The sequence below is a fragment of the Emys orbicularis genome, chromosome 5 (assembly GCF_028017835.1).
Source record: "Emys orbicularis isolate rEmyOrb1 chromosome 5, rEmyOrb1.hap1, whole genome shotgun sequence".
Classification (NCBI taxonomy): domain Eukaryota; kingdom Metazoa; phylum Chordata; order Testudines; family Emydidae; genus Emys; species Emys orbicularis.
In genome coordinates this window covers 115493178-115520497 of record NC_088687.1, presented here as the reverse complement: position 1 = coordinate 115520497, position 27320 = coordinate 115493178, and the positions used below count along the sequence as shown (strand labels likewise).

The 27320-nt window shown below is 37.5% G+C and overlaps 1 protein-coding gene across 1 annotated transcript in view; it reads right to left on the bottom strand.

Annotated features, from left to right (window-relative positions):
• TAPT1 (transmembrane anterior posterior transformation 1) overlaps window positions 1–27320 on the bottom strand; it is a 92183-nt gene that overhangs the window by 47935 nt on the left and 16928 nt on the right. Inside the window, exon 3 of the mRNA XM_065404999.1 lies at window positions 16683–16801. Coding sequence (XP_065261071.1) covers window positions 16683–16801 — 119 coding nt within the window. The remainder of the gene's footprint in view (window positions 1–16682; window positions 16802–27320) is intronic.

Genomic DNA, 27320 nt, shown 5'->3' with positions numbered 1-27320 from the left:
CAAACCCCTCTACATTTTAGTACATTCCCAAAGCTCATTTCTTGAAAAAAAAAAAAAAAAAAAAACCACATATGGTTGCTGGTGTTTGAACCAATTGTTCATATGGATTCACACTCTTGAGGAGCGTGTCATATTTGTCCCAAGCAATTGTATGTACCTATGTTGAGGTGTATAATGTCCATTCTGCTTCTGTCTTCACTAAAAAGGGAAATGGTTACCAGATACTCAACACAATTAATATTAAACACAAGGGGAAGGAGCATAAGCCAAAATAGGGAAAGTACAGGTTCAAGAATATTTAGATAAATTAGATGTATTCAAATTGGCAGGGGCCATCCTAAGGTACTTAAGGAACTAGCTGAAGCAATCTTGGAACTGTTAGTAATTATCTTCAAGAACTCCAGGAAGACAGGTGAGGTGCCAGAAGACTGAAGAATGGCAAACGGACTACCTATCTTTAAAAAGGATAACAAAGAGGACCCAGGGAATTACAGACCAGTCAGCCTAACATCGATACCTGGAAAGATACTGGAAAAAATTAAACAATTTGCAAGTACCTAGAGGATAATAGGGTTATAAGTAATAGCCAGAATAGATTTGTCAAGAACAAATCATGCCAAGCCAACCTAATTTCCTTCATTGACAGAGTTACTGGCCTAGTAGATGGGGGAGAAGGGAGAGCAGTAGATGATATATCTTGATTTTAGTAAGGACTCTGACATAGTCCCACATGACATTCTCATAAGCAAACTAGGGAAATGTGGTCTAGATGAAATTACTCTGAGGTGAGTGCACAACTGGTTGAAAGACAGTACTCAAAGTATAGTTATCAATAGTTTGCTGTTAAACTGGAAGGGCATATCTTGGGTCTGGTATTATTCAATATTTTCATTCATGTCTTGGATAATGGAGTTTATAAAATTTGTGGATAACAAGAAGCTGAGAGAGGTTGCAAGCACTATGGAGGACAGAACTAGAATTTAAAATGACCTTGACAAATTGGAGAATTTGTCTAAATTCAACAAGATGAAATTCAATAAAGAAAAGTGCAAAGTACTTCACGTAACAAGGAAAATCTCAAATGCATAACTACAAAATGCAGAGTAACTGGTTAGATGGTTGTACTGCTCAAAAGGCTCTGGGGGCTATCGTGCATCACAAATTGCGTCAACAATGCGATGCAGTTGCAACAAAGGCTAATATTCTGGGGTGTATTTAACAGGAGTGTCGTATGTAAGACAAGGGAGGTAATTGTCCGACTCTACTCAGAACAGGTGAGGCCTCAGCTGGAGTACTGTGTCCAATTCTGGGCGCCACACTTTCAGAAAGATGTGGGCAAATTGAAGACAGCTCAGAGAAGAGCAACAAAAATGATAAAAGGTTTAGAAAATGTGACCTATAAGGAAAAGTTATAACTATTGGGCATGTTTAGTCTTGAAAAAAGAAGACAGAGGTGGGACCTGATAGTCTTTATAACAGCCCTTAACATTTTGGAAGAGGATGGTAAACAAGTGTTCTCTATGTCCTCTAGAGGCAGGACAAGAAATGGATTTAATCTTCAGCAAGGGAGATTTATATTAGACATTGGGAAAAGCTTTCTAAAATAAGGATAGTTAAGCACTGGAATAGGCTTCCAAGGGAGGTTGTGGAAGCCCCATCATTGGGAATTTTTAAGAACAGGTTAGAGACAGCTGTCAGGGATGGTCTAGGTTTACTTTGTTCTCCCTCAGCACAGAGGGCTGGCCTTGATGACTTTGAGGTCCTTGCCAGCCCTACATTTCTATTGTTCTATGATTCCTAGTTCAAAATGTCACAGCACAATTATCGTCTAGCACATTTAATCATCCAGGTAAGGAAGGTGAGTTTCAAGAGCTGTTGTGTATTTAATATGGGATAGGAGAAATGTATTATCCATGCAATTAACTGCTTCAGTGTAAGATCTTTCACAGGGCAACTTGGGGGACAAAGTGCTGTCTTATCCTACCCATCAATATACATTTCATATATCTCCTACGTTCATTTATTCAATATACTTGCTTCTATTTTTTGTCACCACTGTAAAACAGTCATTCATTTTCACCAGAAATTTAGCAGTCATGCTCAAATTGAGACTCACGTTTAAACGTGTGATTGATATGGTATAATTTCTGTAATATCCTGGACAAACCTTACTGAATTAAATTAAATCTTCTTGAATCAAGTTTAAGAGTTCACTGAATTGAAAATGCAAATGTTTATGTATTATCATGGGACTGTATGCAACTTATCTAGGGGGGAGACATGACTATTGTAAACCCTGGGAAGTGTTATGAGTTTCAAAAGGATTATTTGAAACAATGTACAGTATCCTAGACACAAGACTGTGACCTTTTGACGCTTCACCCTGAAGAGGGGACCATTGTCTGGTTTATCACCTATTCACAGTCTCTGCAGATCAAAGACCTAATCTGTATAAAGGAGTAACTCTCATACTCATGGATGTTCTTGTTCTGAGCAAAAGATGTTATGAACTTTAACCACAGAAACCCCCCCCAGTGTGGGATCTGAAGGTCTGATCTCCTGCCAGAGCCCTGTTGGACTTAAGGGTGATCTCTGGTAAACTTACTAGCATGCATGTAGGTCCTTTTATTGTTTTTAATAGGTTTTCCCTGTAATGCTTCCACTTTAAGAATAAATGTGTTTGCTTAGAAAAAGCTGTGTGGTTAACTGTGGGCAATTATGCTGTTCATTGCTTCGGAGGAGAATGCAAAGCATGCCTGTTTATGCAGTCTGACTTGCTAAGGAATTCACAGCATAGACAGGCAGAAAATATCCTGGTCAGGAAGGAGAGAGACATGTCTTTCCACCCAAGAGAGGTGACAGCTGGGGAGCCAGATACTTAAGAGTAGCCCATGCTGGACCACGGAGGGGGATTACAGGTTCAGTTGCCCTGAACTGTGACAGAAAGGTGCTTTCAGACCTTTTTAATATGCAATGGGTTTTGAGAACTAAAATGTAGAGCAGCAAGCTAACAGAGTACATACAAAGAATTGCACCGATTCAACTAAAGTGCTTTGAAATCACATCTTCAGTTAATCTAGTGCAACTGTGTGTACCCAGACCTTGGCCAATCACAGGTGAAGGACGAAATAGAGGGCAGCGTATAGAAGGAAAGAAGAGTTTATATAGATGGCTGTTTTTTCTCCTGAGAAAGAAAAAGAATGATCAATGTACTACAACAGCACCACTTACTCCTGAGGAAAAGGAACTTGACAACAGTCCTATGTCTAAAGCAGGTGCTAAAAGTGAGCAGGGAATAGCAGCTTCCTATACTAGTCTGCTGAACCCCTACTTCAAGGTTGTCCCAAAAATAAAAGTAGCCATACAAGTAGACTACAGAGGTGAATTAAGTGGATATCACAGCTACTAGCTGAGTAAGAGGCGTAATAGGTTTTCTCTAGATTTTCCTGGGAAAAGATTAGGGGTTTAGCAGAGGAAAGCACATTTTGAAATTATCAGAAAGATTCCTGCCTACCCATTCCCAGTTCCCTGATCCCCTTGAGAGGGATGGGGTGGGATTTTTTTAATTGACAATTGAACGTAGATTGTATGTATGTCGTTTCATAGCTTCATGTCAAAAAGGTCATGATAGGATGCCTATGAGAAAAAGGTGGCCAGAATTACTGCCATTCCAACTATACATATAAAACGATGGGGTATAAATAGGCTGAAAGAGATCTTGGAGTCACTGTGGATAGTTCTCTGAAAACATCCACTCAACGTGCAGCGGCAGTCAAAAAAGCGAACAGAATATTGGGAATCATTAAGAAAGGGATAGATAATTAGACAGAAAATATCATATTGTCTCTATATAACTCCGTGGTATGCCCACATCTTGAATACTGCATGCAGATGTGGTGACCCCATCTCAAAAAAGATACATTGGAATTGGAAAAGGTTCAGAAAAGGGCAACAAAAATGATTAGGGGTATGGAATGGCTGCCATAAGAGGAAAGGTTAAAAAGACTGGGACTTTTCAGCTTGGAAAAGAGACGACAGGGGGGGGGGGGGGGGAGGAAGAGAGATATTATAGAGGTCTATAAAATCATGACTGGTGTGGAGAAAGTAAATAAGGAAGTGTTATTTACTCCTTCTCATAAACACAAGAACTAGGGGTCACCAAATGAAATTAATAGGCAGCAGGTTTCAAACAAACAAAAAAGAAAATATTCCTTCACACAGCACACAGTCAATCTGTAGAGCTCCTCGCCAGATGATGTTGTGAAGGCCAAGACTATAACAGGGTTAAAAAAAGAACGATATAAATTCATGGAGGATAGGTCCATCGATGGCTATTAGCCAGGTTAGCAGGGATGGTATCCCTAGCCTCGGTTTTGCCAGAAGCTGGGAATGGGCGACAGGATGGATCACTTGATGATTACCTGTTCTATTCATTCCCTCTGAAGCACCTAGCAATGGCCATTGTCGGAAGACAGGATACTGGTCGAGATGGACAATTGGTCTGACCCAGTATGGCCATTCTTATGTTCTCACAAGTCAGTAATGCATGAACTGTGTGCTCGTGGCTGTCCTTCAAGTGATCTTTATTCCAGTGGAAAGACTATAAAATTCTTGCCTTTTCCTCTACTTGCTCTTTCTACTATTTAGTGTATTATATTGCAACACTTCCATAACATGTCTTGCTCCTTAAAGCTGATCATTTCAAGGCTTCATAACTGATTTGATTATGCTGCACTTGTACTACTTATACTTAACCTTAATTATAGACAGGACTAATTAGTAACAAAATTTTAATTCAAATTGATTAAAAAACCGTAACTAATTCCCTTCAGTGAAGAGAGGAGCCATTTGTTTTCTCCATAATCCACTGCACAGAAGTTTCAATTTACTTTATTATTGTTTATGAGCGATGGTATGTTAGTGTCCACGAACTGTAACTCTTTTTGCATTTGCAAAAGTCTTATGACTTTACGTTTCATTGAGTTTGTATCAAGCTCCCTGGCACAGACCTACCTTCCCAAATAGCAACTATTCAGGGGGGGTAATGAGAAAGAGCTTTTTATCTGGGGGCCACATGTTGCAAGCTGGACAACCGAAGAGATACACATCAGAAAGACCTGGAAACCTGCTGATTCCATTTGCCAGCAAAAGAGGATAATCTTGGGGCATTCGCCAGCTCACTCTCCATTGAGCATCCATAGATGTTTGAACAGACCAAAGAACTCAATCTCTCAGGGCTCTAGCCAGGCAGCAAAGCTGTAAGCGAGGCTACCCTCTTAAGAGCACACAAGAGGCCAACCTTCATTTGGGGTTTTTGTCCTACCAAACTATTTTATTCATCACTTTGTTATGGTACTTAAAAGAATATAGTGGTGCCAGAGATGTATAGTGGCAATATATCAAAGTCTAGGAAGGGTTATCGTGATGTTAATGTCAGAACAATTAAATATATCTTCCAGTTGTCAAGAATGTAAAGGTTATTTTAACCTCAAATTTATTTTGCTTTAAATATGAGCTAATGGGAAAAAAATGATCAACTTTTAAACATTATTATATTTCTGACATAAGAACAGCCACTTTTTAAGACCTACATGAGTACCTGCTTCCTGGCCCTCAGTTAAACATCCCTGACTATTGCAATATAATGCAAAACTATAGAAAACGAACAATGTTTGACCAATGAAAAGGAACAAATAGGGGGAAATTTCTTTTCTTCAGAAGTTTTTTTTTAATTCCATTTTTGAAACAATCATAAGTCAATGACTTGACCGTGTGCAAGTTTTATACCCATGCTATTCTAAACAAATTTCTTACATGCATCTCATACAGTAGGAAGGAGTTCTGTCTCCATCTATTGTTTGGGAGAAACAAAGCCCGTGTCTAAACTTGTGCAAAAGATCAGAAACACAAATATCATTATGAAGAAAACAATTACAAATGCTCACACTTCAGGAGTATTTGTTTCGACAGTATTTGTACTGTACATTATTCTAGGAGAAGAAAAATAGCTTCAGGCTCATACTGCATTGCCATCTGTCCTTGCCAAACCCTTCTTTGTTCTAACAGCTGTACCATTAAAGTTATTTAACAATTGGTAGAGCATGAGTAAAATGAACCACAATAAAACCCTGGTTTACTGGTATCCAGAATAACTAACCCACAAGTCAATTAAAATGTATAAAGCTGATGAGATTCTGGCATCCAAAACCTGTAATCTGGGTAGTGCATTTTTAGCTATCTTTATCCCACATATAAAGGATCCGTAATATAATGATATAATAAACTTATTCACAATTTTACTCAGTGCAGCCAATATTTTGAAGAGAAGCCAGGCTACTGATTTTTACCAAATTTATCCCAAGAAGAATCAGTGACAGCATTTCTTCTATGGGCCCACCACAAAAAAACAAAAACAAAAGCCAAACTAAAAACAAGGCAGCAACAAAGACACCTAAGAATAAACATGAGGGCTTTCTGTTGTTGTGTTTTAAGCATCAGCTCACAAGAGACAGCAGGTTTCTTATATACCGTTTTTTGTTTGTAAGTAAAGGGCCATCTGGATAAAATACCCTTAGCCTAGAGGCTCTTACACAGTAGAGGTGGCAACTGATTGCAAAACAAAAAGAACAGAAGCACAAAAATTATCCATCTTCCCTCCCTAATTCTAATATCATTGTACATTTACTTTGTATTGCATTAAATTGCAACATCAAGGTACTTTTCTAAATTTTTTAGATTATAAATTAAAGATGTATCATGACTATACAAAAAGATGACAAAAACACAGACAGCCATATTCGATCCAGTCAAACTGTCCATCTAGTCCAGCATCTTGTTGTCTCAAATACTGATTAATGCTTCAGAGGATAAATCCTCACGATGGAAAAATATTCAATAATATGCCCAGGAGGGAAGTTTCTTTCCAATATTAGTAAATGATTGGTTTTATTCCAGAATGTTTATTACCTTTTTAAAATTCTTATCTAGTTTAAGTGTAATAGCCTTATATAAATGTAATCCTTTTTGAATCTAAGTCTCTCTTTTGGTTCAATATTCTTTGGCAGTGAGTTATGAATTATGCAACAACTGATTATCAATTTTAAAATTTGTTGCCTTTTAATGTCATTACTGTTTATAATTTTATCATGCTGTTGCATATGTGAAAGAGGGTAAAAAGAAGCACCCAATTTATTCTCTGTATAGCCTTGTTCTTGAAAAACAGTTAAACTGTCCCCAAAATATCATACCCGCTAATAATTATGCTTTGAGAGGTTGTCATTTTGATATATTGATTTGGTACAGGGCTTTTTTTTAAAATCAGAATGTTATGCACTACCAAGTCTAATGCCTTACAAAAGTCTAAGTATACAGTGTCAACACAATTACCTTTATTAACAAAAAAGTTATAATCACATCCAAGAATCAGACAAGTTAAACTATGCCAAATGGCACATTACTGTCCTTTGATTTTTTTAAAGGAAAGGTTGTTTTGGGATGCAATAATTTTCCAAGGATCAATGTAAAATCCATCAGCCCATAGTTACTAGTTCATCCCTCTTGTCTTTTTTTAAGATGAGGATAACATAGCAGTCCTTCCCTATTTTTCAAGATTTACAAAAGATTATCAACTGTCTGGAGTGCATCTCAGACAACTCTTAAAACTTTAAGTGCATGTAATCTAGACCTGCTGATTTTAAAATATTTAGTTTTAGCAGATTCTGTTTAACATACTCCTTAGTTGCTATTATGATATAAAGTATATAATTATTCTACTACTAGCTTAAAGCCCATGCTGTGACACGGGTGTAATTTGTGAAGTCGTGTGGGTAAAAATGCCAAAAATGGCTGAAAACAAACTGAATGGTAACAGACCACAAATCTCAGTGGTGACTGAACCTGGTGATATTCTAAACAAAAACAGCTCTCAACCATGTTTGTAGCTGTTTTCATAACCTCAAACATCAGTCTGAAGCGTAGAATGTTGTTGAGTCATTGTGTGTACTGGTTGTGTTCATTTATGCATGGGTGGCGTTGTGTGGATCTGTATGGGTGGTGAATGAGGGGTGTGTGCTGCAGTGAAAGGTTTATGTTTCAGGTTACTGCGTATGCTGGCTGTGTTGTGTGAATGGTTGTGTGGATTTGTGTCTGGGGCATTGTGCTGGGAGATTTGTGATGATTTGTGCAGGTGGTCTGCTGCAGTGAGGAGCTCTGTGTGTCTGGGGTTATTGTGCAAACTGATGATGTTGTATTGGGCTGGGAGAGTTGTTTTGATTTTTTGACTATTGATTTATATGGATGGTGAACAAGGGGTGTGTGCTGCAGTGAGGGTCTATGTGTATTTGGGGTGCACATTTGTGCAACTGAGCCAAGAAATCCATCACCCTATGCAGTCTCCTTCATACAAACAATGAAATTGTTGCATGCAAATTAGCTGTAGAGTAAGGTGGTGATTGGTTGGGTTACCTCTGAAGTCACAATGGTCTAGGACCCTTGCCATTGCTTAGATACATGCCTTCCGATAGCTGCACATGGAAGTAATTCATAACATCAAAATGGTTGAGAACTTAAAAACTGGATGGTGACAGACCATGAAACTCCGTAATGATTCAACCTAGTGATATTATTCTGAACAAAAAGAGTTCTGAACCACACTTGTAACTGCTTCCAGTGCTTCACACTAACCCAACAGTCATTTTAGGGTTCAGAGCTACATTCCTGGAACCTTATTATATAGATAATACAAACCCAGGTTCCTCCAAATACAGACAAATATTACTGAATATTTTCTGCATCAGTAGAAAAGTGGGGCTAAAGTTGAGCCACTTGGATCCCAGACTAGTATACCATCCCCATAAGGACATTTTGATCAGTAGAAATATTTGTTTTGCCTATGTCCCCTCCAGAAGTTTCCTTGTGTGGCTGCTTCAAAAGACGAGAGGTTCGGGTACAGTCAGAATGTTCAAACACTTAAGGAGCAAGTTCCGAGTGTGTGCAAATTGCAGTTTTCAGTCAATGATAACTCAGTCAAATCTGGGTGGCTACTCCAGAGGGAAAGCAAAAGGCACCTCTCTGACTTCATGACTACCAACTGATCCCCTGCCAAATTTTCAAAAACAAAACAATCTGAGGCAGACACTAAGCATGGAATATTTCAACCAAAGCAGTTAAAAATTAACAAAGTTATAAGCAAATGAAGACAGGCTGTTATAAGGGAAGTGTTAGACAACCTTATTATTGGTATTCCTACCGTCCTCACATCACAGCTGCTGTAGGCGAGGCTACTAGTGTGCAGCAACCACAGTCTTTCATGCTGATCAATAAATATCTTGTTGTTTACTTGTACTCCCTGTCTGTTGATATTCATCTGCTGTCTCTTGTTCTATACTTAGATGGTAAGCCCCTTGGAGCAGGGACTGACTTTTTGTTCTGTGTTTGTATAGCACCTAGCACAATAGGGCTTGTAGTGCTATTGTTATACAAATAAATAAACAGTAATACACACTATAGATTACACAAAAATGTAAGATAATTGTTACAATTGAAATCCTTTAAAAAATATCTAGTTATTAATGAACACATTACCTTATTAATACTATCTTAGATTAAGCCAGATTTTATTATAAAATCTAATTTACTTAATTATATAGAGTACTTATTGCATTTCACTGAGCTTACATAATGCAACAGGCTAGTTAGTTGTACTGTCTGGTTCATGCATTAAAAACACTTCAAATTTCGGTCGCAAAACTAAGTGAATTTTTCAGTCCAAACAAAAATCCTTTTTCATTTGAATTTTTAAAAATATTCATTACAACTTTTCCATTAAATATTAAGCATTGTACATTTAAAAATAATTCATCACTAAGTTTTGGGCCTCAGTGTATTGACCACATCTCTCTTTAAAGTCAAAGAACATTCAATTTAAACACAACTATTGCTAACCGATTAAAATCTGTTTTTGTTTCTCCTTTTTTATAACTACTAACGATATTTACATGAAAACCAGATTGTTAAACTTTTAGCTCCTTAATATATATTTTCCCTCAACTAAAGTCTTAATCCTTCACGTGTAGCATCATAATTATATCAAAATTACTGCACTAGAGGATTATGACTTTAAATGAGGCATCAATAGGAATGAGCAGGCTACTGCTTAAAAACAATGCTTTTATTTGTCATAAAAATATCTTTACTAATTAAAATGTCAGGGAAAACAAAACCAAAATGAGTTTGCTATAAGCATACCTGTATATAGACTGAAATCAGTGTCAGTTTTTGTTTTGGAAAAGGTGTGTGTGCGTGCGCAGTTCTCAACTGGTTTCTAATATTAGGGTACAGTATTGCTCATACACCTCCATTTGAAATATAGGACAAAATGGGGCTAAGTTTATCAATATTAAATGGCACTTCACTTTTCAGACAAACACAAAAACTACATGCAAACAACACAGCACGAGACCATGCTAAGAATGTAACATAAAACCAACCTGATTCCTAGGCCCTGATGAGAGCTGTCTCAGAATAAATGTAAAATAAGATTTCATGTGAGATCAAAAAATTCGCTTAATAAATTTACTTTTTAAATAACAAGCAGCAGTAATATTAAGTCAACAAATGAAGAACACAGCACAATTTTAATAAATTTAATAAATCTATTTTATTTTGCAAATAAGTCTAAAAAGTTTTCACAATATCTATAACTTTCTTTCTGAAAAACAAAACAATTAGCTTAGTCTTTTACACCTGATGAAATGCAGATATATTTTCAAAAATCCAGAGACTAAAGTTGGTCTTGTGGTCACCCAGAGATAAAGTAATTTCACTCTGTTAAATGAGTTACAGTTTTTATAAATCTCCTGTAGTTTTAATTATAAAATTTGGTTAAAAAATAAAGTACAAGCAAAAATATAACTATGATGTGCAGAGAAGCATTCGGAATACAATGTATTACAATACAAAGTAAAAACAGACCATGTGCTATGCTAGATAATTAATCAAAACAGAGCAAGGGCTATGATGTTAAGAATTTTTTATATGTTGGTTGAAGTGGTGCACATACACTGTACCTACAACATTTTTAAAACCTAGTGATTTTTAATATCAAACTATATTTCCATAGCCAAGAAAAGTCACATAAGACTATTATGTGAGTCTTATGTGACTTACACAGGTCTATTACTAACAGCAAGGGATAGCCTTTATGTTTTCCTATAAAGAGCCATACATCTGTGGGCAATGTATAATAAGTGCCAGACTTTTTATCCAGGAACGTTAATTAATAATCTACCTATGTTGTCCATTTATATATTGTGATCAGTCAGTCTACTGAATACAAGTAGATGTGAATTTGGCTGATAGCATAAAAGGAAAATCAGGATTTACTCACCATGGAGAAGTTCCCTGTGACACCACATTCCATCCTATAAAGGAAGTGAAAGTGCTCTTCCCTTCAGTCTGATTTACAAGAGAGAAAGAAAGAGAGAAGGTTGTAATGTCGCTACACTACATAGTTATGGAAAGGAAAGATGGGACGTCTGCACTGACACTGATAAGCTTTTCTAACGTAGCATACACAGAATGCACATGGACAGGGTTTTGATTTTTTGTTTAGAAGGAATAACTTAGAATATATCCTGATGGAAGAAGACACACATGTGCCTTCTCAGTGATTTCATCAGACAGTGAAGAATCTGTGTGAGTACAAGGGCTGGAACTAGTCCTTAGCACAAAAAACACCCTCCCCAAAAAATTAAAAGCTGGGGACTAAGTCTGTATGTAATGGTAACTCCAATTTACGTTTTTAAAAAGGTCTGACAATATGACAAAGAAACAAGATCCATAGAGGAAAAGTATGTTTGGTTTTTCTAGACGGTTCTCTCTGCTATAGTTCTTTCTTTGAAGTAAAGCAATAACATTTGTTTATTTCCTACTGAAAGGACGGAAGCCCAACAAGGGTAATGGGGAATTTTATAGTTATAGCCACTACAACTAGGCCTAGAAGGGAGCTAAATTTATTATAAATGGACCTAGTTCTACTTATTCCTTTTAGGAAGAAATGAGCAGAGCAATAACATACCCTGTATGCCAAGTGTATTTAAAAGATAAATCTGTTGATTTCCACAGAACAGAACAAGTTTGAACATTTTAGGGAAACACTCCAACGATTTAATACTTAGATTCTGACATGTCTTCCCACATAAGAAAATTTATAATCTAGTTCAGTATTTTCTAGAATGCTGCTTTAAAAAAAAAGTCTGAGATCATAGAAAAGCCTCACTTTCAGGAAAGAACAAAGATGTAATTTAATCTAGTTTTTATTCATTCTATGGCTTAATTATAGAATTAGTTTTACTGGATAGGATCCTCTTTAGTCCTAATATCTAAGAAACTGTCTTGGATAATGTGCAATTTTAAGACTTCATCCTATGACTCTCTGTACTAATATTATTATGAACAAAGATCTTGCTATCACTTCTTCATGGGCCTTTAGCTATGCTAGGCTGAAAATAAATGATTAATATCCTTATAAAATTCTACAAGCAAAAGATTAAGATGCTTAAGAAATCTGTTGTCTAAACTAATCATATCTGGCTCAATTGTCAAGGAAACATCTAGTACTTTTCTCAGAAGTACAGTTCAAGAATCTACTCTTGAGAAGTATCAAGAGATTTATTCCAACAAATTTTCAGAATTGGTGTTTCAGCATAGCACGATTGAGTGGTTAAAGAATATCTTGGTTAGTATCCTGAATTTAGTTAATAGTAAGAATAGCAAAAAAAGATTTATTGAATTTAGGAGAATTTTTTCCTTCCTTGGAGGAAGACATACTAGAATTATTTGAGTTCTGTAAAATTGCCTTACTAATTCTACTTAACTTCCTAAACTGTTTGTCAAATCTTTAGATACACCCACTCTATGTTTGGAACACAGACTGAAGAAAATTAGGCCTGCCAAACTACCAAAATACATACTATCACTCACTCTCAAGGGAAACAGCACCAAAGTCCTGCCAGTTTTGCTGTGCAAGATTGACAGGCAGTTTACACTTAGTGACAGACTCTTGAATTGCTCCAGCTACGAATGTACTGTAGATAAGCTGTAGCCTCAGTAATTCTGAGCATCTGTGAAGATCTATTTCAGAGTAGCAGCCGTGTTAGTCTGTATCCGCAAAAATAACAGGAGTACTTGTGGCACCTTAGAGACTAACAAATTTATTAGAGCATAAGCTTTCGTGGGCTACAACCCACTTCTTCGGATGCATCCGAAGAAGTGGGTTGTAGCCCACGAAAGCTTATGCTCTAATAAATTTGTTAGTCTCTAAGGTGCCACAAGTACTCCTGTTATTTTTGTGAAGATCTAGCTATCTACATTAACATTAATGTTGCTCTAACAAATATAATGAACCGGAATTTGCACAACAGATTTAAATCTAGACCAAAGAAAGTGACCTAGAATGACTTAGTGGTCAAATTGTTGAAGAGCTTATATTGTCTAACCTGTAAAGTAGGTATGTCAAAACCTGACAATACGCAAGTAGAATAGCGACAGGAAATTTATCCTAGATCTGGGAATCTCCTTGTTCAATGTTTCAGCTAATTTGTTTCATGGGGATATTAAAATATACACATAAGAAACCTGTGTGCAGTTCCCTCTTTGCATTTAAGCACCATGCATGTTACCATGAATACAGATTAGCCTAACATAAAAGAAAAAGCTTTAAGTCCTTCCAAGAAAGAGGAAGGGAAATACAATCCCTTTCTATTTTATAAAGAACAGTAAAGTTACAAGGAAATAGAATAAATGAAGAGCAAAAAAGGAGAAGCGAGACAGAATGCTAATCAACTTCTCTAATGAGATCTTGAGAAAAAAAGTCCAAGTGAAGGGAGGAGCACTTTTATTTACTATACAGAATGGAATACGATGTTACAGGTTACAGCTATAAGGAAGATCTAGTCAAATCTTTCCAACCAAAGGGGAGAACACCTACTTGAACTGTGTGAGGAAGAGAAAGTTAATCAGCCATTTGCTTTGTCAATAACTTCAGTAATTATAGATATGCTTCACCTACTGACATGGTATTTAGCTATACATAAGTGTATATTGATAATTTTGGGAATCAAAGCCCAAGTTTTATTTTTTGCTATACCAAATCAAATCAGTGGCTATTAAATAACAAAAGTAAAATGGAGAACTCAGAATGCCTAGGAACAGCATCATCATGTCATGCTAAACAAAATTACAGTGTATTGTAAACATGAATTAAGTGTGAACATTATATAAAGTCATCACATTTAAAACATCCATGAATTAGACAATGTATGATAATCTACTCTAATGAAGAGTCTACCTACCTAAATATATTTGGAAAGGTGTGTTTCCAGTGAAGTTGTTTTGAAAAGTGATTGAACAAAACTGAACTTACTCACTGAAAAGATCTGCTCCTTAGATATAATGAAATCATAGCTGTTGATATTAGCAATGAAAAAGGTTTTTACTACTACTTACTTCTTTTAGCCCTGTATAGCCAAAATAGTAGAATGAGTTGGATTCTGGCTCAAACATTAAAAAAGAAAGTTAAATTAGTGGACCAAATTGTTAAATTACTGGCTCTTGGCTACACCTGTAAAACCTGACTGAAGACAATGGGGTTGCCAATGTGCATCTAAAAACCAATGTTTAGTCTATAGATTCTTATTACAGATTATTATGCACAGCAGAAAAGGCTTGTTTTCCTGATCCCAGGCTAGCTCTGCAAGGCTGGCATTGAGGAAAACATTTTACTCGTAAAGTGTGTAAAAAGAAAGGAAGTAACTGTAAGAATAAATCCCCACAATGCCATTTTTAAATTACAGTTTTAGAGTTGAACCGCATTTTAATATTTTGGTGATTACATCTCCTCTTGTAAGAATCTGTATGGATGTTGTTTAATTGGTGATGAAGAAACAAGTTAAAATTGATAAACTGTAGTACTGTGCTATACTACAGATGTACATGGTAAGAAAATCTTTGTTTTGCATTATGAAAAACTCCCAGATTAATCTCATGAAACAGCAAGATAAGATACACCAAAGGCTGCCATCTAGTGTCCATTTTTAATAGTTTTAAACATTTCCCAAATTTGCGCACACAAATTTCACAACACAAAACAGAAGACACTTTAAAAGCTATGGTGGTCTTTGTCATGTAATCACACTAGTTTTCCCTCTGTTAAAAAATATGTTCTAAAATAAAACATTTCAAACCCACAAAACATTGTCTATATAATACAAATGCAAGCTGCCTTTTTATTATTAGGTCAACACAGTGCTTATGAAAGTGCAGATCGCAGCCGCACAGTATTCTATTAATTCAAATAAATATTACAGCATAGGCACCAGTATTGCAATCTCTCAAGCTTAATACACTCAAGGGTTTGCATAAAGTCTAAATGGAGATACCCTCTTTTCAGGATTAAACTAAATTTAATCTACGCATCCATTCAGGGTTTGCAGGGGGGGAAGGGAATGGGGGACAATTGTACCAGGGGCCCGAGATCAGGGCGCACACCAAAAGGGCAATAACTTCTGTGTAAACAAAGTGAAAAAGGAGAGGGAGGGGCCCCCAGTGAGCACGATGTACCAAGACTCCACATTTCTCTGGACAGGCCTGCATCCCTTCAATCTTCGTTCTCTCAGCCAGAGAGGCAAAAAAAGAAAGAACGCTATCAGCTGGTAATAACTTCTACGCATTAACAATCAGAACTATTGATGTAAGAGTGAAAGTCTCTATACTCATTACCAATCCCCCAAATCAGTCAGATTCCTTAAATAATTTTAGTAAGGCAGTGGCTCTCAACCTTTCCAGACTACTGTACCACTTTCAGGAGTCTGATTTGTCTTGCGTACCCCCAAGTTACACCTCACTTAAAAACTACTTGCTTACAAAAAAATCTGACAAAAATTCAAAAGTATCACAGCACAATATTACTGAAAAATTGTTTACTTTCTCATTTTTACCATATAATCATAAAATAAATTAAATGGAATATAAATACTGTACTTACATTTCAGTGTAAAGTATATAGAGCAGTATAAACAAGTGTCTGTATGAAATTTTAGTTTGTAATGACTTGGCTAGTGCTTTTTATGTAGCCTGTTGTAAAACTAGACAATTCTCTAGATGAGTTGACGTACCCCCTGGAAGAGCTCTACATAGCCCCAGGGATATGCGTACCCCTGGTTGTTGAAGTAAGGTACCCACTCCACCCAGAATTTACTTCCTTATCGAAGTAAAATCATGCTTTTTACATAGGCAAAAGGGTTACCTTTGATTTCACAGCAAAGTGTTTATTTCAACACAAAGCCACAATGTATAAAGGTGCCCATCAACAAGAATTGAATTAAAAGGGCTATTTAATTCAACCCTTTAAAAAAATGTGTCTGCATGATGTTATGGGCAACATGTGGGCAACCAAAGGGGTGAGTTAGTGATGAGTGTTAAGACTAATTTGACTTTTTTTTTTCTGTTTTGGTAGGTTTAAATGAGACCTTCTGTTCACAACACTGAAATCCATTATTAATATGAGTCTAAGCCGAAAGGGCCATAAAATTAAATAGGGCAATAACAAAAAGTTAACCATGTAGCTGAAATATTATTTAAAGATAGTAATATTTTATTTTTTAAAAAACAAAACAAAAACTTACCGTAAGCCATAGCAAGGCAGAGTGATGAACTGGAACAATGCCAGAAAAACTCGCAAAGGAAGCAGGGTGAACACATAGAGAAAAGCATCCAGGCACAAAAAGATTCCAAAAAACATCAACTAGATTATAAAAACAAAACAAAAAGACAAACATGTCATCCCTTTCACACAACTGTCTATATTGTAATAATTTCACATATAAGATCTCAGTCAACAAAAATATAAAATAGTAAAACCCAGTTATGCACAATACTTCCATTTATTTAGACAGCTGAACTGTAGGAAGCAACATGCGGTAAACTTGGAAATCTATTCAGCAAATATTCTGTTCCAGGAGGTCCAAATGGTAGAAGCTTTGCAGGCTTCCGCAGCTCACTAGTCTCAATGTTTATTCAATAGGTGAACTGCCCTTGGATGAAGCTGCAGACCACCAGCTCTCACTTCCACTCAGGTTACACAATTCAAGTTGAAGTTTTTAGGTTTTAAAATATAAAAGTAGCCATCCTTTGCAGATATTCTTTTTAAATGTGTTTGTCTTTTACAAATAATTATTTCCCATCATTATGAAATATATGGATAAAAAGTCAGTTTTTAAAATATTGTTCTACCACCATATCAGGCCAGGGCCAAGGTTAATTTTATTTGAGGGGTATCACCCACTTTTTTTGTCCAATCTTATGGGAGAGAACTTATATAGGAAGTTAATCTTAAATTAAAGGTAACAAAACCTTTAAACTGGGTGTAAGTTAGCACACAAGATACTTAAGGCTGGAAGACAGCTTTTTTTTTTCTCCCAGCCAAGTTCACAGGTACTCTGTGGTAACTAAGTGGATGTAGATTCTGTACGTAAGGCAGCCTGGAAATACTGTGACGAACTCAGGTAAACTTTAAAAAAATGGATCTTATTGAATTAAAGATGAAAATGAATAATCCAATTGGTAAAGTGTCTCATTGTTGGCTATTATATCCAAAATTTCAATTATGTGCAGGTTTTTGAACAGTCAATGAATATCTATTGTAGAAACTGTCAGGGAGAAAGCTAAATGTTTTGTCAGCTGGGTAGGAAATTGTTAAGCGGTTGGGGGTCGTGAAATAAGCACACTAGGTAACATTTTGCGAAAGTATGAAACCCCATCTCCATTTTTGCAGGTGCAATTAGTGCCTGAAAAATGTACACCCATATTTTATATCAGTTTAACATTAAATGGCTTCTGCCACTTGAGTTGAAAAGATCAAGTCACATACACTTTCATTTCAAACTGTAACCACTTACTTGATTTAAAATATTTGGTTTTGATTTACCAAAGTTACAACGATTTCAAAACTATGTGCTGAGAATCCACAGTAGCAAGTGTCATCAAGTCTGTATGTATACAGAGATTCGCTGCTCATGATCATCTAGTTTAGTGCACTCTTTCCCAGACTTGCCCACTCTCAGTATTTCACAACTTCAAGGCTACTAAAGCTATACACACTGCTTGCTTTGCAGCTCTTCATAAGAATTAAATATTAAGCCAAGTTTGAAGAACTGTGCTGGGGAGAAATGTCTTTGTTTTTGGTGGATACACTTTAAGACAGACATGTTCTCCTGTCAGTAATCTACAGGGATCTTTTCAGCTGCTTTTATGTACTCCTTTCTGGTGACAAAATGTTCACTAAACTGCATCCTGAAAAAGGCTAAACGGACCTCATGGGCCTGTGATTATGTGGCAAGTCACAGTTTGAAAGGGAAAAGCTCATTCCTGCCTATTCTTTCTAAAAAGCGATTGTTCGAAGTGTAAAGTAAATTTAATTTATATGTTGTGCCTTTCTAACTGGAAACTGAATAAATGAAAATTCAGGCAGGAAGACAACCAGTCAGGAATTCATTTTCTCCCTTCTCAGTAAGTTTCACCCCTTCTCAGTCCCGACGTGTAGCTTCCAAAGCTGAAATTCCCACTTCTTTAAACTGAACCCTCAATCATAAGCTCTGGAATCTGCACTAACACATGGGCTACGTCTACACTTGGAACTGGGGGATGGGGGGAGGGAGAGAGAGAGAGAATTCCCAGCTCGAGCCGACATACTGACACTAGTTCTCATAAAGCCAGAGTGCTAAAAACCATAGCGTCGCCACAACAGCATGGCCCCGGGCACAGGCTAGCCACTCATGGTATGTCTACATTGCAATTAAAAACACGTAGCTGGCCTATGCCAGCTGACTTGGACTCATGGGGCTTGGGCTAAAGAGCTGTTTAACTGCAGTGCAGACATTCGGGCTCGGGCTGGGACCCAGGCTCTAGGACCCTGCAACATGGCAGGGTTGCAGAGCTCGGGCTGCAACAATTAAACAGCCCCTTAGCCTGAGCCCTCCGTCCGAGTCAGCTGGCATGGGCCAGCTGCAGGTGTCTAATTCCAGTGTAGGCATACCCTATGAGTACAAATCCACCAGTGTGTATGTACTTGGGGTGGTTAGCCGTACTCTGCACTTGCTATAACCATCACACTATTATTTTTAGTGCACCATCTCAATGACAGCTAGTGCGAGTAGGTCTAATCAAGTTGGGAATCATACCCCCAACTCCAAGCCTAGACATAGCCACTGTCATAGGTAACCTGCCAGTTAGTCAGCCTCTGCTATGCATGACCTGATCCACCCAGCTGGCACAAACCAAGAGGCGAAATAGACCTCTTCTGTCCTTCACAGGGTGAATAAAAATCAATTTTTTTTTATTTAAATTGGATTTTTTTGATAAAATCCTTTTTGAGGAAAAAACCTATCTAAAGATAGTTTTAATTAAGATACATTATAGCTCAAAGATATCTCATCATGGAATAGGGATTATAAATTATAATTCTATAGTACGAGACAATATATTCATGTAGTTTAAGAAAAGTTTTGTAAACGAGTTCCAATAGTTCATGGATTAAAGACCCAATCTTATGGGGTTCCACAGGCTTCTGTATAGATTATTTAGGTTAATCTTTCTATCTACCCAGTGGGACTCAGTGCTCAGTCTAGAAGATACCATCAGAGATGCTTAGTTTTGCAGTTCTCAAACTGTGGATTTGTGTCTCCAGAGGTAACATGCTTGTTAACAGCAAAAATGTATTTAAATAAATAAATAAGTGAGAAGTAACCGACCTCAGCCCTATTGTCCCTCTGCAAATTTGTGTACACAGAGTCAATCCCTTACCTCTCTCTAAAAGTGCAAAGTTTCAAAAAGTTCAATGAATAGAAGATTGTTGGGGGCGGAATAGATCTGGACAAGGCAAGAAGTCTTGAGATAAATGTGAAAAGGGAGAGACAGGCAGTAGAAACAAAAATGAAACTGTTTGAGCAGCATATTCCAGAAGTCTTGAGGTCTTTCTGAGTGTAGCCTTCATTGATTTGAGATCTACCATACCATTCTCTCACTAGAAGGGAAAACCTATAATGGCAGAAGGCCGAAAAAGAGACCAAGTGTGGGAATATTTTAATGAAGTTCCTCTACCTGTGAGTAAGACAGGAACGCATGCAAAATGTAAACAGCGCAACAAAGAAATGCAAGGCCTGGTTGCCCGAATGAAACAACATCATGAGAAGTGTTTCTCAGTAGGAAGCTACGTTGAAGATGATGAAAGGAACATGTCTGAACATGCAGGATCTTCAGGTTGGTAAACTTTTTTATTTCATATTTCTTTCTTAAGGACTGCCTATCTTCCTTCTCGACTATTCTTGAATTCTCATGTTTGAGCAAAAAAATATAGTTGTTATTCTATGGTACTATCATTTTAGATGCAGTTGTGATAAAAAATAAATAGCTGAAATAGGCAGATTTTCTTTTTACAATTTCACCTTTAAAGTAGTACTGTCAGTGAATGCAATGAGTAATACTAAACAAGCAGTGTGGTAATAATAATTAAATAACTGCATTGACTTATTTTGTTTAGGAGAATCCATCCTCAACATACAGGATTCTGAAGACTATCCACCTTCAAGATCACCTTCATTTTCTAGTTTCAGAGTTATCTGCCAATGATAGTGTTTCAATCACATCATGTATGTCACATAGCCACATTATATCATCTGTAGCAAAAAGAAAAAAAAATCTCCATCATCCAGAAACAACCATAGATAAGTTTGTGATAAGAATCAGCAGATTACAAAAAGAGGTAATTGATGAAAAAATTACCCAGTTTGCTTATGCAACAAACTCTCCTTTCCGTATGATTGAGAACCCACACTTCATTAACATGGTTCAGTCATTAAGACCAGAATACAGTCCCCCCAATAGAGCAGATGTCGCAGGCAAATTGCTGGATAAAGTCTATGAAAGAGAAATTGAACAGCGTGCAAAAGGTCTAGAGGGTGAGATTGTTAACCTGAGTCTTGATGGGTGGAGCAATGTCTTCCTTACAGAAACAATTGATACATCAGGAAATGCGCACACAGCAGAATACTTACAAGAAGTAGCAGTAAAAGCTATAATAAACTGTGAAAAAGAATTCAAATGTCTAGTATGCAGTTTGGTCACAGACAATGCTGCAAATGTATCCAAGATGAGAAGAAATTATTTAGAAGAGAGTCCCAAGCTAACAACATACGGTTGCAGTGCTCATTTGATGCACCTCCTAGCCAAAGACTTCAGTGTTCCAGAAATAAAGGCTAATGTTGTTGAAATTGCAAAATACTTCTGTAACACCCACTTTGCAGCAGGTGCTATGAAAAAAGTGGGAGGAACCAAGCTAACTCTCCCACAAGACATGCGATGGAACTCAGTAGTGGACTGTTTTAAGCACTATATCAAGAACTTGCCTAATCTGATGACAGTTTGTGAACAAAATCGTGAAAAAATAGATGGCACTGTCCCAGCCAAAGTTCTCAACATTGGTCTTAAGAGAAATGTTGAACACATGCTGAGTACCCTGAAGCCTATTTCTGTAGCCTTGAACAAAATGCAGGGAAACAGCTGTTTTATTGCTGACTGTTGAAATGTGGAAGGATCTGAGTGAGATCTTAAAAAGAGAAATATGCAATGACCGAGTTAAATTACAAACATTAAAAAAATGAATGGGACAAGCACTATCTCCAGCTCACTTTCTTGAAAATATTCTCAATACTCGGTACCAGGGTCAAGCCTTGACTGCTAAAGAAGAGGAGTTGGCTACGACATGGACATCCAGCAATCATCCCTCCATAATGCCAACTGTAATAAACTTCAGAGCTAAGGGTGAACCATTCAAGAAATATGTTTGCTGATGTTTTAAAGAAAGTCACACCAGTGAACTGGTGGAAGTCACTTAAGCACTTGGATTCAGAGACTGCTGAAGTGTCCCTTCCAACCCTGACATTCTATGATTCTATGATAGTCTCACTTTTAACAGCAGTAGCTTCTTCTGCTGGTGTAGAAAGAATATTTTCTGTTTTTGGACTAATTCATTCCAAATTGAGAAATCGTTTGGGACCTGAAAAAGCAGGAAAGCTTATTTTTCTTTTCCAGATTATGAACAAACAGGAAAATGAAGGTGCAGACGACTGAGTTAGCTGTAGAAGCCAACATTTTAAGTTTCTCGTGTTGACCTGGTTGACATAGTTGATTTAATTTTTGTTTTGTTTTTTAAAAAAATATTTAATTTAACTATTTTAGTTTAAAACAATTAACAAAAACAAACCTGATTTTAAAAAACTTGAATGTTTAACTACATTCAAAAATTCATATTCTTGTTTTGTTAAAATATTATATGCTTGCTGTTGAAGAAAAAAATCCAGAATACATAACGTTGTTGTTCTAGTTAAATAAAACAATTTAAATGTCTGTCTGGTGATGTTCTCCTCCTAATACAGCATGGCAAGAAAATCGTCGAAATATTAATGATTAACCTGTTGAATTGGAGATAGTTCACCTCCCAATGACTTCATAAATATCTGCTTCAATTACCTTTGGTAAATGAAATAACCAAACGATCATTCATTTGCTAATATAGCTGTAAAACTAATCTGAAAAGTTTTTTTAAAAAAATCACTTAAAAAATGTATAGTGTGTGCCTTCTAAAAATGAAACCTACATCCATCTCTGAGTTGTGAAGAAGATGTATTAAGGTTATAACAACCAACAAGAATGCACTTTTATGTAGAAATCCATGATTAAATCGCGTTTTCCTGACTAGTGATTTAAATCAAATCCACCCTGCTAAATTTTCACACACCCGCCCCCCTCCATAAAGGTAGATATTTTTAAAATTAGGTTTAGTTGTTAGTGCACGTTATGATTTTTTTTCAAGACTTTCAAAAGTTAACTATTTGCTAAAATAAAATTTAAAAAGAAAATATAGGGGGAAATGGCAAGCATGAATGGTTTACAGCAAATCCCGAATACATATTATTGGTCCGAGAGCATTCCGATATTTAGTTTCCCTCTCAATGATGAAAGAGAGGGGAAGAGAACTGTCCCTTCCTCCTCACACCTTTAAGGATAAGAGGGGACACGGTCAGGTAATTCACAAAAATCCACTCTCTCCCTTCTCCTAAATTTAAGTTGGTCATTTCTGTCTCTAATTTTTTGTGTCATCTACTTCCTGTGTTGGCGTTGTCTCCTTTCCTTCGATCTCTCCTTATTTTCTGTATGAATTCTTTCTAATGCCCGCCCCCCCCCTTTTTTTTTTTTTTTTTTGCACAAAGGCATCTTCTGGGATAGTCCTTCACTTCTCCTCATTTTCATAAATAACAAGTAGCCCCATTTAGAAGGGACAATTCATTTTTTGCAAATTGTTTCCTATTTTCCTTGGTCAGTGGTATTTCAATAAAATTGAGAGATGAATCCATATTTCTCACCAAATGTATCTATTTTTAGCTTTCAAATGTTGGCAAGTATTTGACAACTGCATTGCAGCTACTCCCTTTCCAACTAAACGCTGGAGACTGCTCCCTTCAGAACCAGTCAGCCTTGTTTCTTCAGATGCTCAAAGTAAGATACTTCCTCTTCTCTGCAGACTTACTCATGGTCTACACTAGAAAATTAGGTCAACATACATTGCTCCACATTCTTCTGTTGACCTAGCTACCACCTCTCGGGGAGGTGGATTATCTACATCACTGTAGTGTTCTAGGTGTAGACATACCCTTAGTGTGTTACTTCTATAGCCTCCCAAGCCCCACAGCCTGAGGAACAAAGGACAAAGTTTGGTCACAGTTGAGGTAACACTAATTTTAACCAATCCACCCAGTCTTTCCCCCTCCCCCCCTTCTCCAGTCCCCAACAATTTGGGTCATCTTAAAATGCTACCTGGACTAGCACAGGTTCATTCCTATGTTAATGAACAAGGTGTTCATGTAAAGATGCCAGTAGGAGCAGAACAAACCCAGTCATGATTGTGTGATCCTTTGCAGATTCATTGCTGACTACTTCAGCACCATTGTGAAAGAGCAGAAACAGCTGGTAAGAACACAAGGAGAAAGGGGATTTCTCACCCCTCCTTTGCTCATGGAACCAGGACTTTGAAGGCACATGACTGCACGGTCCACTCAAGGCATAACCCATTAATGAGAGAAAGGCTTATCCCAATACCTAACTTCTTGTCCTGCATCCCTCTCTTACCGACGGACAAGTTAGAATTGTAGTCACTGTTAAACAAGGAAAGTTCAGGAGACAAAATTCTAGGTAATGATGTGTCAAAGGAATTCAGAAGAGCAGGCAGTTTCTCAAGGAGAATGTAAAAGGCACAACTGCAAACTATTCTGATGCGAAGGAAAGATAAGAATAATAAGATGCCAATATGGCTCCATAAGTAGCTCTTTAATGACCTGAAAATCAAAAAGGACTCCTACAAATAGTGGAAACATGGACAAATTGCTCAGGAGTACAAAAAATTAGCACAAGAACATAGGGACAAAATCAGAAAGGCTAAGGCACAAAATGAGTTACACCCAGCAGTGGACATTAAAGGCAATGACAAAACTTTTTTAATACACTAAAAGCAAGAGAAAGATGAAGTAAAGTATGGGTCCTTTACTTATCAGGGAAGAAGAGCTAACAACTGATTACATCAAGAAGGCTGAGATGTTTAGTGCCTGTTTTACTTCAGTCTCCACTAAAAAAAGTTATGGTGACCAGATACTCAACACAATTAATATAAATAACAAGGGAGAAGGAACAAAAGCCAAAATAGGGAAAGAATGGGTTAAAGAATATTTAGATAAGTTAGATGTATTCACGTTGGCACGGCCTGATGAAATTCATCCCAGGGTACTTAAGGAACTAGCTGAAGCGATCTCAAAACTGTTATCAATTATCTTCAAGAATTCCTGGAGGATGGGAGAAGTTCCAGAGGACTGGAGATGGGCAAACATAGTACCTATCTTTAAAAAGAGGAAAAGAAGAACAAGGGAATTATAGGCCAGTAAGCCTAACATTGATAGGATACTGGAAAGATACTGGAGCAAATTATTAAACAATACATTTGTAAGCACCTAGAGGATAATAGGGTTATACAGAATAGCCAGAATGGATTTGTCATGTCAAGAACAAATTGTGCCAAACCAACCTTATTTCCTTCTTTGACAGAGTTAATGATCTAGTAGATGGGGGAGGGGAGGAGTGGTAGACTTGATATATCTTGCTTTTAGTAAGGCTTTGGACACAGGCCCATATGACATTCTCATGAGCAAACTAGGGAAACGTGGTCTAGTTGAAATTACTATAAGGTGGATGCACATCTGGTTGAAAGACCATACTCAAAGAGTAGTTATCAATGGTTTGCTGTCAAACTGGGAAGGCAGATCTAGTGGAGTCTCGCAAGGATCAGTCTTGTGTCTGATACCAGTCAATATTTTAATTAATGACTTGAATAATGGAGTAGAGGGTATGCTTATAATATTTGCTGATGACACCAAGCTGGGAGGGATTGCAAGGACTTTGGAGGACAGCGTTACAATTCAAAATAACCTTCACAAATTAGAGAATTGGTCTGAATTCAATGAGATAAAATGTAATAGAGAACATTCTACACTTTTGAAGGAAAAAGCAAAAGCATAATTACAAAATGGGGAATAACTGGCTAGGTGGGAGTACTGCTGAAAAAGATCTGGGGGATAAAGTGGTTCACAAATTGAATAGGAATCAACAATGTGATGCAATTGCGAAAAAAGGTTAATATTCTGCAGTGTTATGACCCAGGAACCTTTTGGCACCGACTGGTAGAGGGTGCAGGGGGCATATGGAATTTTACAGGGATGCTGTCGGCTTTATATATGCATAATAATTTGCTAAAGGGTGGCATGTGAGGTTTCTACCATAAGCCAATAGCCCAACGTAGCTATGAATAGTATTTAAGAAGTTATATATCTCTACCAAAAATTAAGTTCTTACGGCAACAAACCAGGAGGTGACATGTCTTGGACAGGTTCCTTTCTTCAGGGGGCTTCTCTTCCTGTTTGGTCATTGTCTATTATGTGTCCCAACATATGACTATTTGCATTCTGAATCAGATGCTTATTAAGGATAGAGCTACACTGTTTCTTTCAGCTGTGTGTAGAGCACGTATACAGGTACCGCCTCACCCCCCACCCCCAGCACGAGTATAAATAGCAGCATATAGGACAAGGCACAGCTTACGCGAGAAAAGACACTGAACTGAAGGGTGTGGGTATATACCCGAGTACATACCCTACATGGCTCTTTATTTGCCCAAGCTGTGCCTTCCTGCCTACCCTGCTATTTTTAGCAGCACAATGTTCTGCTGCCTCCCTGCTGCTGGAGCCTTTCCTGCCACAGGGAAAGACTTTGGCAGAGGCAAAAGGCTCCGTGGCTACACTTACCCTACAGGCCATCGCCAGTGATAGTGTAGACACAGCCTAAGAGATTGCAAAATCTACACAAAAGGAGTACATGTGAAAAAACAACCAGCAGGGGGGTGTCCTACTTATCAATGATAATGGATTGTTTGGTTATATCTAGGTCTTTCACTAAGGAGGCAAACTGACAGCATGACTTCTCTCATGAATGGAAGATCACAGCCAAACCTGGTTGTAAAATGCTGGATGGACTTTGGGTGAGCATTGCTCTGTAAGACATGAAAATATCTAATTAAGTAAGTCTAGGTTCTAGAATGCATGTTATAATTTTATGTTATATGTAACCATTTGTTTTCAATACTTCTACTGGCTACCACTTGAATCTCTATATTTTGCTAAATAAGCTTTTACTTGTTTTTACTACAAATGTATCTAAGAAAAGTGTGTTAAATGGAACAGTGATCTGAGGTGTAACTGGTAAGCTGGGGTGTACTGTTCTTCGCCACTTTTGAGGGCTGAGGCTGGGGTCGTAGTTGGGTATGGAACTGCGGCCGGGCACCAGGGGGCAAAGCTGGAGCCACAGCTGGGGGCGGGAGCAGAGCTGTGGCTAGGAGCTGGGGCCGCGGCTGGACTGGAGCAGAGCGGGGCTGGGTGGTGCTCCCTCCACAGTCCCCGTGGAGGCTAGCCCAGGCCCTGCCAAACCCCCACAAACTTTCCTCCCACTGGCCTACTGCTGACAAGTAGAGGGGCAGCAGGGCCTATGTAGGCCTAGTATTGAGTGCTCGTTTTGTCCATGGAGTTGGGGAGTTGACCACCGGCAGGCAACCCCCTCCCTAGGCTTCAAAGCCAAATCTACAACTTCAAAGCACCACCTACAAAGCTATTTTC